The sequence below is a fragment of the Anastrepha ludens genome, chromosome 2 (genome assembly GCF_028408465.1).
Source record: "Anastrepha ludens isolate Willacy chromosome 2, idAnaLude1.1, whole genome shotgun sequence".
In the NCBI taxonomy this organism is placed as follows: domain Eukaryota; kingdom Metazoa; phylum Arthropoda; class Insecta; order Diptera; family Tephritidae; genus Anastrepha; species Anastrepha ludens.
The window spans coordinates 119790105-119809373 of record NC_071498.1 but is presented as its reverse complement, the minus strand read 5'-3'; the positions used below and the strand labels follow the sequence as shown (position 1 = coordinate 119809373).

Below are 19269 nucleotides of genomic sequence, written 5' to 3'. Positions count from 1 at the left end.
GCGAACCTACCCACCTTCACACTCCATTCAAAAATTTAATTTTCAGGATTAATACGGTTTTTTAACACAGCTAATAAACTATTTTTTGTTTTTGTGGGTGAAGAATTGTTCGACATGCCTTCGCAATTACAGCAACCGTCCTCATGTGATTTCAGCAAAACTAGTAGTTTTCAATCTAGAAAATGCGACTTCCCTTAACTTTTCAAACATTTCCAAAGTCTGAAAAGCTTTTATTCTATGGTAATCCATTTATTCAAAATGCTTAAATTTCCGCCTTTTATTTTTATTTCATTTCAATTAAATTTATTGGTTTATAATTCATTAAAAAAAAGCTGGTTGAGAGAAAAATTAAGTACATAGATGCAATTAGTTCAATTGGATAAGAATAAGTAGTAAATACCAGTACTTCATATAAATATTATATTTAGTTTAAATAGACGACACACCAATGCATAGTTATGTGTGTGTGCGTTACAGTCACAATTAAAGCTATAATCTTATGGTGGTTTTGAATGTCTTTTCATTACGCATATATGCATTTTTAAAGCAATTAAAATACGTGTTCTTAATAATGACGCCACTTCACAAAAAAGATCATAACTCCAATTCAGTAGCTTAAATTTAGATCTTTAACATTACTTGGCGGCTCGAAATACTTTCATTACAATACTTCGATTTCATACATTTACCATTATTTGGAATTAAAAAAAATATACTTCATTTAGTTTCCTCTGTTCACATACACCGTGAATACAATACATACATACAGTACCGTTCGTGTATTGCGCAATGTGCAATTTACAAATATTTGTATAATACATATTTATGTTGTTTTTTACTTTTGTATTCTCTCACATTTAATACATCCTATATGGTTTAAAAACTGTTTAGAAGTTCTTTTTATAATCTACATTTTTAATAAAATATATCTTCTTTTGACGCCGCTCCTCCTTTTTTGAATTTCGGAATTTTGTATTGTATTATTTTAATTTTATTATTTTCCGTATTTTTACTCTTTGGTGTTTTTTCAGGATTTTTTATTTCATTTTTTTTTTTAATTTTTTCCATATTTCGCTTGAGGCTTCTGTGGCAAAGAAAAAGCTCGCTTGTATTTTAGCTTATAACGTTTTCAGTAAACTATTTCAGTTAAGCCATTAAGTTTTAGATAAGTATAATAAATATTTGTTGTTGCTAAAAATTGGTTGCTTTTGTATTCAATTCAATGCAAGTTAAAGTAGCAAGTTTCTTGAAACCCTGGTCGTTGTCTTCAATTGGCCTTCAATTACTGCTCTAGAGCAGCATATCGTCATCGCTTTCAGTGAATTCTCCATTTGGCTCCAGCAACAGGTTCGCTTCTTCGTTGGACTGCACCTGCAAAGAGAGAGGGAATTTCGATAATTTCTCTTGCATTGAAACTTTAAGTCGTTTGAGTGGATTTACATTTCTTTGTGCTTAAAAAATATGAAGATTTTTTAATGATTTAAAAACAGAACGGAAATAGAAGGTTAAAAATAAATTAATATTGAAAAAACTTACATTGAAATTTGAATCAAAATAAAATTAAATTTAAAATTTAAATTTAAAATCAGGATTAAAACTAAAATTTAAATTAAAACTAAAATTTAAATTAAATTGGAGTTAAAATTAAAATTAAAATTAAAATTAAAACTAAAAGTAAAATTGAAATTAAAATTAACATTTCAAATCAAAACTAAATTTAAAATTCAAATGAGAATCAAATTATAATTAGTATAAAAATTAAAATTAAAGTCAAAAATAAAATTAAATATAAAATTCAAATTCGAATTAAAATAAAAATTAAAAATAGAATTAAAATTAATTAAAATTAAAATTAAAATTAAAATTAAAATTAAAACTAAAATTCAAATTAAAATTGAAATTAAAATTAATATTAAACCTAAAACTAAAATTAACACAAAAATTGAAATTTATATTAAACTCAAATTTAAATCAACACCAAATTAAAATAAAAATTGGGATTAAAATTAAAATTAAAATTAAAATTAAAACTAAAATTAAAATCAAAACCAAATTAAAATAAAAATTGTAATTAAAACTCAAATTAAATAAAAACCAAAAATTAAATAAAAATCAGAAATTAAATACAAATCATCACTAAAATTTTATGTCAAATTCAAACTAAAACTTAAATAAAAATTTAAAATGAAATCAAAATTTTAATTTAATTTAACTTTTAATTTAACTTTTCATTTTAAATTAAGTCTGAGTTTAAATGTAAATTAAAATTAAAATTTGATTTGATTTTAAATTTTTATTTCAGTTTTGGTTTTGGTTTCAGTTTAGTTTAGTTTAAGTTTAAATTTAATATAAAATTTTGATTTGATTTTAACTTTTTATTCAACTTAAATTTCAATTTTAGTTTTCATTTTAAATTTAGTTTGCGTTTGAGTTTAAATTAAAGATAAAAATAAAGTAAGGATTAAAACTTAAGTCGGAACTAAAACTAAAATCGAAATTAAAAATCAGCATTAAAAAAAATTTAAGTAAAAATTAAAATTTTACTTCAAATTAAAAATTAAATAAAAACCAAAAATTAAATAAAAACCAAAAATTAAATAAACATAAAAATTTGATTTGATTTTAAATTTTTATTTCAGTTTTGGTTTTGGTTTCAGTTTAGTTTAGTTTAAGTTTAAATTTAATATAAAATTTTGATTTGATTTTAACTTTTTATTCAACTTAAATTTCAATTTTAGTTTTCATTTTAAATTTAGTTTGCGTTTGAGTTTAAATTAAAAATAAAAATAAAGTAAGGATTAAAACTTAAGTCGGAACTAAAACTAAAATCGAAATTAAAAATCAGCATTAAAAAAAATTTAAGTAAAAATTAAAATTTTACTTCAAATTAAAAATTAAATAAAAACCAAAAATTAAATAAAAACCAAAAATTAAATAAAAACCAAAAATTAAATAAACATAAAAATTGAAACTTGAAAATCTAAACTTAAATTTAAATTTTAACTCAAACTAAAACTAAAATCAGCACTAAAATTCAAATGTAAGTTCAAATCAGAATTTAAATAAAATCCAAAATAAAATTTAAACAAAAATTATAACTAAAACTAAAATCTAAATTAATATAAATCTAAAATTTTGATTACAATTAAAACTAAAATCAAAGCGTCAACTTAAATCAACCTTAAAACCTAAATTTAAACCAGAATTAAAATAACATCCAAAGTGAAATTTAAAAATAAAAACTAAAATCAAAATCGAAATTGAAACTTAAATTTAAATCAAATTAAAATTATGTTAAAAATTAAAATTTAAATCAAAATTTAAATTTCAAAATCAAAATTTAAATAAAACTAAAATCTAAGCAAAAAAATTAAAACCAAAATGTAAATTTATCAGAATTAAATTAAATCAAAATTAAAACCAAAATTTTAATTAAAACTTTACTTCAAATAACAGTTAAAATTTAAACTAAAACTTAAATCAAACCTAAAGTTAAAATTATATTTTAAATTAAAACTAAAATCAAAATTTATATTTAAACTCAAACTAAAACTAAAATTTTAAATTTTAATTATGAAAAATTGAAACTGAAATCTAAATCAAAATAAAAATTAAAATAAATTCAACAAAAAACCAAGTAAATGGCTGTCAAATTAGGTCCGTACCGAAGTATTTTAGTTAAATTTTATTTGATCCGGCTATGATTTTTGGGATCAAATGAACCTATAAAAAATAAAAGTCATGACTTCTTGCATCAAAGAAAAGGAACGGAAATTTATCCTTAACACATAAAAATTGGGCACGGTTTTATGCGATGTCAATATTATTCAAGCCGGATCTGACTGTGATGGAGTGCAATATATATTATATATATGTGCCATATTTCTTTTTTCTACGAAATTTCACTAATTTCGCTTCATTTAAAGCGGAGATGAAAAATAAAAAATGTATAGTAAAAAATGAAAAATAAAAAATGAAAAAAAAAAAAAAATAGAAATAAAAGATGAAAAATAAAAAATAAAAACATCAACTAAAAACTTGAAATAATTTTTTTTATTGCAAAGGGAACAGTTTCAAATATTTGCAAGAAAATGTTATTACAATATTATTTTTTTTTTAATTATTTCTTCAACATCTCTTTAACTCCTCTTTAGTCACACACTTTGCCTACATCTTGTCCAAACTTACCCTCGAATAACGCACAGCAGATGTGCTGCGTACGAACAAACGTCTCACGCTGTTCCGGCGTTCCGGTGAAAAGGCAAACACTCCGAGGCAAGCGACGAAACAAGTCAACGATAATATAGCGGCCAATATAGCTGCACATATACATATGTATGTGCACGCACACATGCAAAGATAGGTAGGGGAGAAATTCGAAAATTACAAAATGTAAAATTTACTGCGGTAAAATAGATTTAAAAAAGATTACAATAAAGCAACAGAAAGCGAAAGGCCTCATTGGCGCGCACAACAAAGTTAATTTACCTCCAATGGAGCCAGTTTGCTCGGCAGGATGTGTTGTGCCGTCATCGCCGTTGCTGTTGCCGCCTGCTGGTGTGGCGTTAGTTGAGGTCGTTGCAGTTGTTGTTGCAATAGTGCTGCTATCGTCGCTGCTATTCGCTGCCAGCCCAAGGAACTTGCAGATATCCGGCGTGCGCTGTACCAAAACCAAGTTGCATTCCTTAGGAGCCTGCAAAAACACGAAGCAAAATAAATGCAAAAAGAAATTATTGGAAGTGCGAAAGAAAAGTAACAAAAATGCAAAAAACTATACCAATGCTAGTGCAGATAAGAGCAAAGCAAAGAGTAGTTTGCTATTTAACAAAGTAGTTGGCTGCTTTAATCTAAGCAGCTGCACACAACTACATACATAGCTAAATGTGTACGAGTATGGTTGTGTGCTTGCTTGCCGACCGATTGTTGTTGTTCCATACAGAAATTAACAAACACATTCACACTTAGTGAATGCATATTATTGCTTGTGCAGCTGCAACGTGCATGGCACTAGCTAACTTGCCGCTACCGAAACTATACACACACATACACATGCATGCATGTATGTGCGTGCAGAATAGATGGCAGGTATGGCCTTGTATGTGTACAATTTGCTTAAGTGAACATTAATGTTCCAGCGCGTGAGTTGCACTACATGGCCGCGCCACCCCGCACACACTTCACCGGCTTGTGAAGACAGCAAGCAACCAGGTAATCAGCGAAGCGGCAACAACAACAGTAACAGTAGCAGTGACAGACGTACGCGCAAACTTAAATAAAAACCTATTTTCAAATTGCTGCGGATAAATGTGAATGTCTGCCAACTGACTAGGGATGTGATTACTGTTGTTGTAGCGACAGTTGCTACTTGTACATTTTTTACGCCGACTGCATTCGCACTGAACGCCTTGTAAAAGTAACTTGTAGAGGTAACATCAGAGGGAGGGCTTGCATAGTGGCTGCCGCTGCCGTGCACGCACTGCAAATGCTAAGGAAGCACGCGAGAAAACTATCTCAGGCACACTAGCGAAGACACACAGACAGACAACCAGAAAAGGGAAGCAAATAGACAATTTTCCACCTTGTAAAAAGCTAATATGACAGCGCAGATAGTAAAATGTGATAATGTTTCAAAAAATAAAATAAAAAAACAACCCTGCGCAGCTAAAGACTCGAAGGGGAATGAATGTAAGGATGACTGAAAAGCGCTTGGTAGCCTTAAAAGTCCAAGACAGCATGAATGAATATTCATCCTGTGCGGCAGCGGGTGAATTTCTCGCACAGCATTGCCACTTCACTGCGCCGTGCACTCGACAGCTTCTTGTATCTATGCTCGCTGTTGAGTTAAAGTTTCACAATTTCACAAGTTATAAGAATTTTTTAAGCGGCATATTTAAACAGTGCGCCTCAAGGTAGACTACTTAAAAAGTGACGGAAAAATAAAAGTAATTGCACAGATAGAAAAACTAAAGTTCAGCGAAGTGTGGAAAAAATCTAAATAAAAATATGCTTCAGAAACGAAAAATGCGTAAGAAAAAAGGGAACAAGAATAAGGAAGTGTTTTCGGTGAAATAATGGCGAAAGACAGCTTCACATAAAAATCGTATAGTTGTAAATAAAATACCAGCTATTTATTTGTGTTGACAACCAAATGTTAGCGAATAAAATAACGCATCAATGGAAATATAATATACATATGTATGCATGTGAACAAAACTGCGACTGTAAAATGCAATATTTTACGATTGGCACATAAAAAATTGCTGTTTGTTATGAAAATTTTACAAAAGTACGGCAGACAAAAGCAGAGGGAAGTGAAAAAATACGAGTATAACCATATATTACAAAAAAATTTAAAATTAAAAATTAAAAAAAAAATTAAATACAAATTAATAGACAACTAATAAGAGAAATTCAAAGAAGAATATCAACAAATTAAAAATATCAAAATTTATTAAAGATGCTCTTCTGTAAAGTAGCATAGACTGCGCATAAAGGGGAAGAGAAATATGGAATGTTTGCTGAGTTCTAGGAGTTTTAAATTTCGATTGTTTTGGGCATATGTTTTTTCTTTCAATTGTTTGTCAACTAAATGTCGGACTAAGAGAAAAAAAAAATAATTTCAATTGTTCATTTTTCTGTTAGAAGCAAAAAAGTAAAAACAAAATGTTTTTAAAATAATTTCGATTGCATTTTTTCTGACACAGAAACTTAAAGAAACATTTTTTTAAATACATATGCTCAATAATTTTATTTAGTTTTTATTTTAATTGTATGTCATATAATTATCAGCCTAAGAAAACAAAATTTCAATTGGAATGCATAGCTTTGCATGTTAAAATTTTAAAATTTTAAAATTTATTTATTTTTTTTTTTTTTTTTTGGCATCCTTCCAAATTTCGAAACCAGGTTTAGCTAAAATAGTGTCAGGAAGAAAATGTTAAATAAGAAGTCAGATATTTCAGAAAATGTACTTAAAATAAAGGATTTACCTAACGGAACTGAACCTGTGTTGCTTTTTTTTTTGTATTTTTTGGTGTTTTTTTTTTGTTTTTTTTTGTTTTTTGGGTTCTCATCACAGCTGGCCAATATCAGTAACATTTAGAGAGAAGAGTAAGTAAATTGAGTAAGTAATCACACTAAATGACTAAATGCGTGCAGCACGCAATAGGAAAGGTACAGATACAAATAGAAAGGTACATTAGCAATATGAATTAACATCATAATTAATATTAATAAAAAAAATTACAATAAATTATAAAAAAAAGTACGGCTCTAATAAACACTGTTGATTAAAACTCATTAATTTAATTAAAACTCACATTTATAAAACTAGCTTTCAAACAATATTGATGCCTAGAAAGAAATACTAGTTTTTTTTTTTTTTTTTTTTTTTTTGTTTTTTCAATTAAATATAAACTCATCAGCTGTACAGAAAAGTTTCATTGAAATCCATTACAAAATTGTTAAACGAGGGTCACGCGGAAAATCAACGCCAACCCTGAATTACAGCGCAGCAGCCAGCAAAATAGCGAAGTAAAAGTGAATGGCATTTAAAAGCGACCAACCCTCACTCTTTGACTTTTGAAGGACGCGCACTTGAATATTTTGCATTTAAGTGCATTAACAACAACAAACAATAAGAGCTCTTGCACACAAATCCTGTACAAAACAATACAACCGCAACGGGGTAACAAAAATTTAACTTATTCCACTTTTGCATACTTTCAGGAGCGCAGCGCACAATAACAATGTATGCAAACCACTTGACGCACACTCGTAATTGAAATTGAAATTGAAATTGAAATCGAAGCAGGTTAAGTGCAGGCCAAAAACCAGTTTTCAGTTTTACAAGTGAAACATAAAAACATTTATGTCCATACACGTATACATACGCATATAAATAGCCTAACTTTTTTCAGCTTTTAAGTATCAGGCATTATTCCTTTTTCATTTTTCTGCATTTTATTGTTTTCACTGCTTATTTACGTTTCACATCGCACGCACTTCAACGCTTACAAATTTTATGTACGTGTTTATTTCCCTTTTTAAAAATATTTTTTGTTTTTTTTTGTTTTTGTTTTGGTACTTTTACGACTTTACTTTTTTCCACTGTGACCGCACTTGTAAGCTATCAGCTGTGACGCTAATGCAATTTACGGCGCTGCATTTAAGCGGCGATTGTGTCAATCAAATAAACTCTCTCTCCCTCTCGCGAGACTTTATTTCTCTTTGCAAATTTTGGTTGACAATAAATGTGAAGAGTCATGCAATGAAATAGCAGCAACCTACATACTTTTTTTAAGGTTCGTACAAACCGATCTACATAACTTTATTTCGAAGTCAATAAAAAAATATACGAGCTTTCGGAATCGCAGATATGTAGATTGTTAGACGCTTCACCCGCAACGGGTATAATAAAAAGCGGTTTCGTCGTCTAAGTATTTGTGTGGAACTAAAAGTTGTATGGTATACTAAAATGAACTTTCGTGAGCCGGAGAAAAGTCCAAAAAATAATACTCATAAAGTGTAGAATGGCGCAGTTTAGGTCGCAGTGAAAACAGGGTCATGAAAGCTTCTTATTTATTTTTTTTTTCTCTTTACACTAAGATAATTCACTTACAATTAAGCTTCCAAACAAAGTTGAGCTCAGACACAAAAATTGGTAACCCTAAAGTTGCTTACCTCGGCGTTCGACGCTACTGGGTAAAAATACCACAGAGGTACAATAATAAAATCACTTCTAACTTTTTTTCTACAAAATAACGTAACCTGCCGCTTCAAGTACCAAAGACGCGCTACCTACGTAACATATGTAAATATTTAATTAATTATACACTTATATATTATGTGGTAATTTTTACCCGGTTGCGACTGGTTTGTTTTGTATTTGTCTGGCGCTATCAAATGAGGACCATATTACTTACACATACAAATATGTTTCCCATTTTGGGTTTACTTTACTTGTTCAAGCTTGTATACCTAAATTTGTGTAAAGTCTACCAATAAACGAGACAGCAGAGGGTGGCCCTGTTACTTTATTTAATCTATTATTCAAACCCTATTCCCAAAACACCACTGCAAGTTACACTGTTAAGTAGCTCATGCAAATAATAAAGTTGTCTTCAGAATAATTTTAAGGTATGGAATTGGATGGAGTAACCCCGCTAAACGTATTCTTGTAGGACATTTTGAAATCGCAGTTTTATGTCATTAAACAGCAATCGCCGAATGCAAATCAAAACCATTGCTCAAATTTCAGCTGACCTTTTACAGCAGAATCATTGAAAATTGAACTTTTAGGATTTATGATACCGTGAAGAGTCACATTCCATACATAATGGCATAGGTTAGCCTCTAAAAACAAGAAAAAAAATCGTCACCTCAAATCAAACCTCACACACACCTTGCGCCTTATGCCATTTTAACCCGCCCTTATTGGAAAATCCCACAGACACAAAAGCAATACCAAATCCAGACATTCACGTTAACCTTTTGGCAACCACCTCAGATTCACACAAGCAATAAAGGCAAAAAAAGGCAAACATTTAATGACATCTAAGATATTCTAAATTGTTTATTACTTGTGTGCTCGAATCGCTCATTAATCACAGAAAGTGTTGTCATTGATGTCGGAGCTGAATTCATTGCTCGTTCCCTTTGCCATTGCATCCTTAAATTGTCTGCAATCTGCTTCTTCTTCTTCTTCTTGTCATGTAAGCAAAATCTTTACAAAGCAATATGACTGTGGGGCGCAATTTAATGACTTGCCCTTGAACGTTTGCGCTTACAATTAATGATGTATCATAAGAAGAGAAATAAAAGGTGAAAATATGAAACAGAATGTCAATTGATGTAAGGAAAATCTGACACAAATTAATCCGTAGCAGCAAATGAGCACAAATATGTATGGTACAGTCGTTTGTAGTAATAAACGTAGTCGTTAGTGGAAATGCTCATTTCAGTTTTGTGCGTAGAGCTGGATATTAAAGATATGCCTTGAAGCAATCAAAATCATTTTAAGGACGTTCTGTCGATGTGAATCTATATTCTGATCAGTTTGCTCACCAAAACTTTGGTAGCGCGAGGTTGCAATTTAAGCAACTAACTCTTTCGCGAAATTCTCAGGGGTTGATTCAGTTAATCGCAGTACTCTTATGCGCGCACAAATTTTAAATTTGCCAATTTGTCGTTAAACTTGTTTTATATGGCAATATTCCCATCAATTTAATTTTTTAATTTTTTTTTTTTTTAATTGTTTTAATTTTTTTTTATTAGTACCTTTTAATGATATATAATGAGCGGTCGCCCCTCGGCAGGCAATGGAAAACCTCCGAGTGTATTTCTGCCATGAAAAAGCTCCTCATAAAAATATCTGCCGTTCGGAGTCGGCTTGAAACTGTAGGTCCCTCCATTTGTGGAACAACAACAAGACGCAAGCCACAAATAAGAGGAGGAGCTCGGCCAAACACCTAACAGAAGTGTACGCGCCAATTATTTATTTTTTTTTTATGATATAATTTTTTTATTATTATATTATTTTTTAAAAATTTATTATTAATACGTTTTTTTTATTATTTAGTTTTTATTTTTATAAAAAATTTCTTTTTATTTTGTGTTTCTTATATTTTGATTTATTTTTTCTTATCTCTTTATTTTTTGTTTCTTATTTATTTTCATTTTTTTTCCTTTTTTTTTATTTTAATTTTTTTTTCTTATGTTTTTATTTTTTTTCTTATTTTTTACAATAATTTTTTTTTTCTTATTTTTTTTTCTTATTTTTTATTTTAAATTTTTTGATCCTTATGTTTTTTATTTATTTTTCTTATATTTTTTTACTTTTTCTTATTTTATTATTTTTTGTTGCTTAATTATATTTTTTAATTTGATAAAACAAGTTTTTTTATTACTTTTGTTTTTTTTTTCAGTGTATTTTTTACTATATTTTTTTCTTTTATTATATTTTTTGTATTATATATATTTTTTTAACTTTTTTCAATTCATTTAGTTTAGCTAAGTTTTTTATTATATAACAGGTATATTATTTTTATTTTATTTAATAAAACACATTTTAGTTCATTTTTCTTATTTTTATTTTTATTTCGTGTTATTTTATTACGTTTTATTTTAATTTTGAAATATATATTTTTTCAATTTTGTTATTTTTATTTATTATCATTTTTGGATTTTTTATTACTATTACTATTTTTATTTTATATTCCTTTTATTGTAATTTTTATTTTTGTTTTTTGTTTATCTCCATTTCCTTTCGTTTTATTTTAATTTAAATTTTCTATTTTTCTATTTTTTTTATTTCTAAAAAATTTATTAGGCTCATTAAATTTTTTGGTTAAACAACTTCGTACTTCTCTTTTATCTTCTTACAATAGTTCATTTTATAAAATTTTTATTTTTTTTATTTAATAAAAAAATATTTAATTTGAATTTAATTTAATAAAACAAAAATTATAAATCTTTTATTCTTATTTTTGTTTGGTTGGTTGGTTTAAGGGTGACCCCGCATCGGAGTGCCACATAGACCGCAAGTTGGGTCCGTTGTGTTACTCTAGAGCTCATTATTTTATATGATTTCCCCACCTAACCGAGATTTTTATTATAGATTTTGGTCCAAAATATTAATTCTTTTCGAAAATTTAATGAGAGATTCGATTTTCAGGTCCGAGAGTACTGAAAGATTGTCAATTGTTGGAGAGCCTAGAAGAGCGAGTCGACTTCTGGCTAGGTCGGGACAACTGCACAGCAAATGCCTGCTCGATACTTCCTCATCTTCGTCCTCGCGTCGTCGTTTAAAGAACCCCGAGCCGACGTGCGTGAGTGCCCAAAAGGCAGTGGCCGCTGATAAGAGATATTAATTGCCTTAGTTCGTGTTTCGATAGATTTATAAGGGTTTTTGTCTGTTTCAGATTGTAGGATAGCCAGATTTGTCTAGTTTTTTAATTTCGTTTAGTTTTTCAATTTTGCTTCATTACTGTTAAATGCTGTTTTTTTATTTTTTATTTTTTTATTTATATTATTTTAAATTAAATTAAAATTTCCTATTATTATGGGTTTTTATTACACTGATTTTACTTCCTTTTATTTAATTTTATTTCGTTTTGTTTTATTTCCCATTATTTTGTTTTTTACTTTGTTTAATTTCAATTCATTCAGTTTAATAAAATTTTTTATTGCATAACACGTATGCATATAATACCTGTTTTTTTTTTTTTTTTTGTTTTTTTAATTGATATAACAAGTTTTTTATTAATGTATCTGTTGTTTCAGTTTATTTTTATTTTTAATAAATTTTTCTTTATTATATTTTTTTTGTATTATATATTTTTTTATATTTTATTGTATTTAATATTTTTTCAAATATATATATTTTTTTATTTACTTAGTTTTATTTATTACTACTTATTAATTATTTATTTATATTTTCTTTTTTTAACTTTTTTATTTTTCTTATTTTATTAATTAACTTTTTAGCATTTTTTAAATTTTTTTGTCTCTAATTTACCAAGTCAAATTTATTAATTTTTTATTAGATTTTTTTATTTCATTTTCTTTATTGTTATATTAAAACATATTTGCTATTATTATTGGTTTTTTATTGCATTTGATTTCCCTTTTTGTAGTTTCTATTATTTTTTAAGTTAATTTGATTTCCAATTTTTTTTTTTTTTTTTTTTTTTTTTTGAATTTTAGTTCAGTTTTAATTTTTTATGTTTTGCTTAATTTTATTTCATTTCAATTAAATTAGTTTAAATCATTTTTTAATATATTCCAACTATTCATTATTATTATTTTTTTGGTAATTAACGTTATTTTTTTAATGTTTTTTATTTTTTATTCTGTTTATTATTATTTTGTGGTTTTTGTTTATTATTTTTTTGTTGTTCTTATTATCTGTTTGTTTCCGTATATATGTATATTTCTTTTTTTATATAATTTTTTTATATTTTATTTAATTTTTACATCATCGAGCAGGGGCTCCGCACGAAATTACGATTTAGGTATTTTAGCTCACACTCCAATAACTCTACGGACGTGTGGAATATGTATAAAAAATTAAATAATCCTTAAATATATTTGAATGCATTTCTACGCAAAAATATTTCCGTTGAGTCTTTCTTTATCTCCCCTTAGCGCAGACGTTTCACTTAATCACTCATAGTTGAAATTCTAGAAAAAACGGGCTTCCAAAGACCAACCTGTTGATAATCACCCATCAGTCCACTTAGCTACGGCGGACGACAATATTACTCAAAAGTATTAATTCGCATATATATACGCCGAAAATTGTTGATCACAATCATAAATTCGATTCCAACTCGTATCCTACGAATGCAAAAAAAAAGTTACTTTCTATGAAAGTACGTGCCATAATTCAGAAACTCCCACCAAATCACACCCACACGCATGCACATCAGCAAAGTTATTGACAAACATATGAGAGGATTTTAATACTGCTGCAGTGGGCATACGGAAAATCCGTCGGGGAATGTATTGTTAAAGACGTTAGGCTGCTCGCACAATGGATTTGTGTGGCTGCTCAACACTTTCCCCCATTGAATGTCTATAAATGTTGCAGAGAGAAAATGCCCGCCGCATATGGTTAAATCATTCTTCCGACGGCAATCTATAGCGTCACACGCATACACACACACAAGTCTCACTGAGTGCGTTCACATTGTTGTGCTCAATTCACAACAATTTCACTCCCTGTATGTCCTTACTATGTTGCAGGTGTGTACTTTATCCGATACATACAATACAAGTAAGCATTTAATTCTTATTATACTTCCCAGTGTGCTTTGTCTGTTCACGTCTGGTTAGTATTGTAATGCTGCCTTAGAAATACTATTTGTGGTTACAAATACCATTTCGAGAAATTCATATGTAAGATGATGACCTGTCCGTCATTAAAGCATTAATATATATTTAGATGCACATACATGAATAAGTCATACGAGAAAATACTATGAATGAGAGAGCATAGAGGCATTCGTTCCTTTGCGTAGATTACTTCGCTCCTCAGAAAACAAGAATGGGACGATTTTACATCTGTATCTACTAAACACTGCATCTACTTACACCTCTAAATACCTCACCACAATCTACCACTCTCACAGCGGAACTGCCACTCTTCCCACGTACTCTCTGCCACTTCCGAACCATTTCGCGAAGACGCTTCCTTCGTCATTGCAGGACTAATTCCGTAGGCATTTTGACAAACGAAATGCAGAGAGGCTATCCGAAAGCGATGGCAGAGCAAAACGTGAATAAATTACAACATAAAGCTTGCAAGACCGATGCAGTAAGTGACGTCATAAACTTTAAGCGGCTAAGAATATATTTAGTTCGCAAAGTACCATGCAGGTCATATTATGAATTCTTTCACCGCTGGTTGGGGTTTTGAGTTCTCTAAACATTTATTTAGCTGTTAAAAGCCTTAGAATATAAGGCAGTATGACACTTATGACACCTTGTGAATCAGTATGAAGTATGTGCTTTATAGTTTTCCAAGCTGTTACATCAATCGCCGCCAAGCTTAGATGGGTACAGTCATAACTTTCCATAAATTATTTTAATTTTGTACAAAAAATGTGCCTTCTCATATGGTTTAAGGTATTAGGAGCAGTCAAAATCTTCAAAAAAGTGTTTTAATTTTTTGAAAAATTCCAGTCAGTTGAATGAATAATGTCCGAAAAATTCGAAAACAGCAAAACGTATGCATGTATATGTACGCAAACGTGTACGTGTGCATGGTCCTATTAATGAATATATAAGTGAATTATTCGGCAAACAATGCTGTGGTAATTACAAATTGCAGAATTATTATTATTATTATTGCATATGAGCGTATAAATGCATACATGTTTACCTATGGTATATATCTGCTACATGGAAACAAAAACACAAACAAAATTTACTTTTATTCAGCTCACAGCTCATTTGTATGTTCGTTTGTACCTACCCCTACACCTACACAAAGAAGCATATGTGTGTGTATGCTTGTGCATTTGTGGCAACTAATGTCAGAGTACAATTGCAACGGAAATGTAGTAAATGACATTTTCAAGCCCTAACATATGTAACTGTAGTGCACGCACACATGTATGTATATATGCACATACATATACAAACATAAATATGCACTCCTACTTTGCATATGCATTGGTAATGTTGCAGGTTCAGCAACATTCGCATTCGCTACTGCGCTTATTATGTATGCAGCGTGTATGTGTGTGTGTTTGTATGGATTTACTTATGTGACAACATATAATTTTCATCTAAATTGAATTAAATTAACATGCAATGGCAGGAAATTTGCTGTACATGTAAATGAAATGTAAAGCACGACAACATTTGTACGTACATAGTTTCTTTGTAATTTCAACTATGCACGTACAGTCATACGCTCGTCAAGCGTACATATTTATTCGTGCAGAGGAAGTATTTCGTCACGTTCACATGGCAATTAAATTTTATTTTAATTTATGGTTAATTAAGAGCAACATTAAAGTCTGATTAAATTATTTGAAAAATATTCAAAATGTTATGCAATTTGTAGGCCAGAAATTGCAAGACCAATGGTTACTTGAGAGCCAGAAAACAGCCAACAGCTACTTGCAAATTTTTTGTTTGTTTGTAATTTCCAAAAACGGATTCTGGACTGACTAGCAGAATAATTAAAAACAAATATATAATTTGCAAAATACACACTTCCATACTCAAATCATGTTTCAAAATTGGATGATTAACTTTGCGCCACCTCAGTTCTCAACGGATTCACCAAACAAACTCAAACGCATATCCATATATAAATTTTTATATTCCAGGTTGGGGAAAATTAAATCCATTTTTTTTTTGCGCTAATGGTATAAAATTGAAATCTTTAAACACTCGGCGATGCTACGACTACTATAACCGGCTGGTCAATTTCGATTTTCTGTGATTTTAAGCACATTTTCGACATAATCGACATTTTCTTTAACATCAAAAATGCCTGAACGGCATCGGCGAAGCTAAAATTGTACGTAATTAGCTGTTACAGCTTCGGCACTATTCATAATTTCAACGGTCTGGATTTCATTTTCGCCTTTATCAAAGAAAAACTGTATGTACCGAATTTTCTCCTTGTTGACTTTCATTGTTAACAACCTGTAACTCACAACTGATTGGAACAAGTAAAAAACAGCAATAAAATTTTTATTGTGAAATGTCACCTTGACAACGAGCACAAACTTTAAATTGTTTGATCGATACTTTACGAGATATCGATCACTGCAGCCATCTACTGAAAAAATAATGCATTTCTTTTCCTCCAAACTAATACAGGGTGGCTGATGAATTTTGCTACTTTAAGAAACTCAAATAACTTTTTTTTTAGTGTATGGAATTCATTTATTTTTTTTCAAGTTGAAGGTCATTAAATTTTATTAAATGTAGCTTAACTAGTTTTAAAAATAATTGAATTTAAATGCCCCCCATGCTCGTTGACACAAGTGCGGCATCTTAGTAAAAAGTTGTTCATTGCTGCTTTGAGACTTGCGACAGGAATAGCCGCAATTGTTGCCCGAATGGATTGTTTTAGTTCATCCAAATTTGTTGGCTTTGTTTTATAAACTTCTTGTTTACATAAACCCCACAAGAAAAAGTCAGGTGCAGTAAGGTCAGGCGACCTGTGGGGCCAACGAAATTCGGAGTTTCTTGAAATCAGTTTATTGGGAAATTTTCGTCGCAACTCTGTCATAACAGTCTGGGCTATGTGAGATGTTGCCCCTTCTTGTTGAAACCACACAGAGTTGAAAGGAATTCTCTTTCGGCGTAGTTCTGAATAGAAAAATTCTTTCAGCATTTTCAAATAACGGTCTCCAGTAACCGTAACGGTTTGACCATTTTCTTCAAAAAAATAAGGCCCGACAATACAGCGTGAAGAAACCGCACACCACACTGTCACGCGAAGAGGATGCAATTCCGTCTCGTGGAGTATCTGCGGGTTAGAAGTACTCCATATTCGACAATTTTGTTTGTTCACATTGCCGTTTAAATCGAAATGGGCCTCATCAGACATGAAAAGGCAGTTTAACATGTTTTGGTCTTCTTCCACCATTTGCAGGACCTTCTGGCAAAATTCCAAGCGAATCGGCAAGTCTGCTGCATTCAGTTTGTTAACCATTTGAATTTTGTAGGGAAATAAGTCTACCAACCAGTCTCATTATGGTCCATCTGCTCGGGGGATCGCCGCCAAACATCCGCCTGTACTCTCTCTGTACCAAAACTACGGACTCCAGTGCGTGATAGCGGCGGACTATCCAAATTCTTGTTTGCGTGTCCCAGTTATCCATTTTAATAAATTTTAAAGATCAATCTGCAAATTAAAACAAAAATGGAACAGATAACTTAAAAAGAAAAAAAGTTATTCAATTTTTTTTTGGTAGCGGCTTTCATCAGCCACCCTGTATATACAACTGGCGATTACACCTTTCTTGGGTGTTTGGCCGAATTCCTCCTACTATTTATGGTGCGCGACTTGATATTTTTCAACGAATGGAGAGACCTACAGTTTTAGGCCGACTTCGTACTGCAGATGGTTTCTTTATGAAGAGCTTTTTCATGGCAGAAATACACTCGAAAGTTTGCCATTGCCGGCCGAGACCGCTATTAGAAAAATCATTCTCTATTATTTGATGTTTCCAGCCCCAGGTTGTTATATAAAAAATAAAATAAATAAATATTTGGCGCGTACACTTCTGTTAGGTGTTTGGCCGAGCTCCTCCTAAAATTTGTGGTGTGCGTCTTGATGTTGTTCCACAAATGGAGAGACCTACAGTTTTAAGCCGTCTCCGAAAGGCAGATATTTTTATGAGGAGCTTTTTCAAGGCAGAAATACACTCGGAGGTTTGCCATTGCCTGCCGAGGGGCGACCGCTTTAAGAAAAATGTTTTTATTAATTTTGCTTTCACCGAGATTCGAATCAACGACCTCTCTGTGAATTCTGAATGGTAATCACGCACCAACCCATTCGGCTACGGCGGCCGCCAGCTGTTATATAGGCACGTAAATTTATACGCGGTCAATTGTAGAACTGCACAAAGATACTGAAAATAGCCTTCAATGCATCAATACAGCCCTTTGGACGAACAAAAACTATTAATTTGCTTTAAATTGAATTGTTAATATACTTAAAATTCTCAGCGATTCGAATATGAGTCGAAATTTTCATATATATTCTAGCTCCCAGAAGAAGAACTTCGCCAGTGTCTATCCGCAGATAAAAAACAACAACAAAAAACCCCAAAGACCACCTCCGTCTCGTCAACTGCCAGACAGCGGTAAATACAGACACCTTCATCAGCTCTACCCCCACCGATCACTTAAAAAGCAAACACAGACATAGTTAATTCACCCTTTCATTTATTTTATTTTCTACCACTCAGTAAACACCTTAAATACTGACGAGCCGCAAAAGCAAAAACACCACTGAAGGTGCCTCAATAAAACCAAAAAGTAAAAAAAAATACACCAATTTACAAAATTGCAAATGAAAGCCACACAAAATGTTGCTGCTCCACCTTAAGGACACTAATTAAAAGAAACTTTTGTTTAATTAACCTGCTTAAACGTCGTTTTATGCTTAAGTGAGTGTTTTTTTTTTTTTTTTGCAGCTACATAGAAACCAAACGAATAAGTTGATTATTTTTTACACTTTTTCGTTGAATTTTCTACCTTGTTTGCCTTTGCAATGCGCCCAAGTGCTCAAGTGCACTTCAGTGGAAACTTTGTAGCCTACCCGGCGTATACGTAACATGAATATACTGCCATACAGCAGCGTATCGTATGAAGAAGAAAATTTCCAACGAAAAATTTGCTAAACACAAATTGCACCAAACTGTTTAATGCTGCCTAAGTGCATACAAGTTGAGGCATTCTACTAAGAGCACACGTTAATGTGTATGTGTGTGTGTGTGTGCTTATGGATGTATGTATGCATATGTTCAAGGGTTGGTCCGCATGAGTTTTTTGCACCCATTACTTTTGTTTCTGTGCATGTGAATTTGCGTTTGCGGAAAAAGTTGCAACTTGCAACACACTATGAGTATGCATACTCAAGTGTATACAAAAGTATATGTGTGCCTTTATATTACGCTTAAAATAGAATGCAGTGGTATGTGTGAGTGCAACAGAAAAAGGAGCAACCAACTGCTTGAACGCCTTTCAAATTACCGATGGCACAAATTGTGACGCCCATCTAGTCATACACAC

General features: G+C 30.7%; 1 protein-coding gene across 1 annotated transcript; it reads right to left on the bottom strand.

Moving 5' to 3' along the window:
* Window positions 1-262: 262 nt before the first annotated feature.
* On the bottom strand, window positions 263-8945 carry LOC128871978 (uncharacterized). Its single transcript, XM_054114205.1, has 4 exons — window positions 8925-8945; window positions 4489-4771; window positions 4189-4319; window positions 263-1371 (listed from the first exon to the last, which is right to left on the bottom strand). The coding sequence occupies exons 1-4, from the start codon at window positions 8943-8945 to the stop codon at window positions 1291-1293; spliced, it is 516 nt and encodes a 171-aa protein (XP_053970180.1). The 3' UTR covers window positions 263-1290.
* Window positions 8946-19269: the final 10324 nt, after the last annotated feature.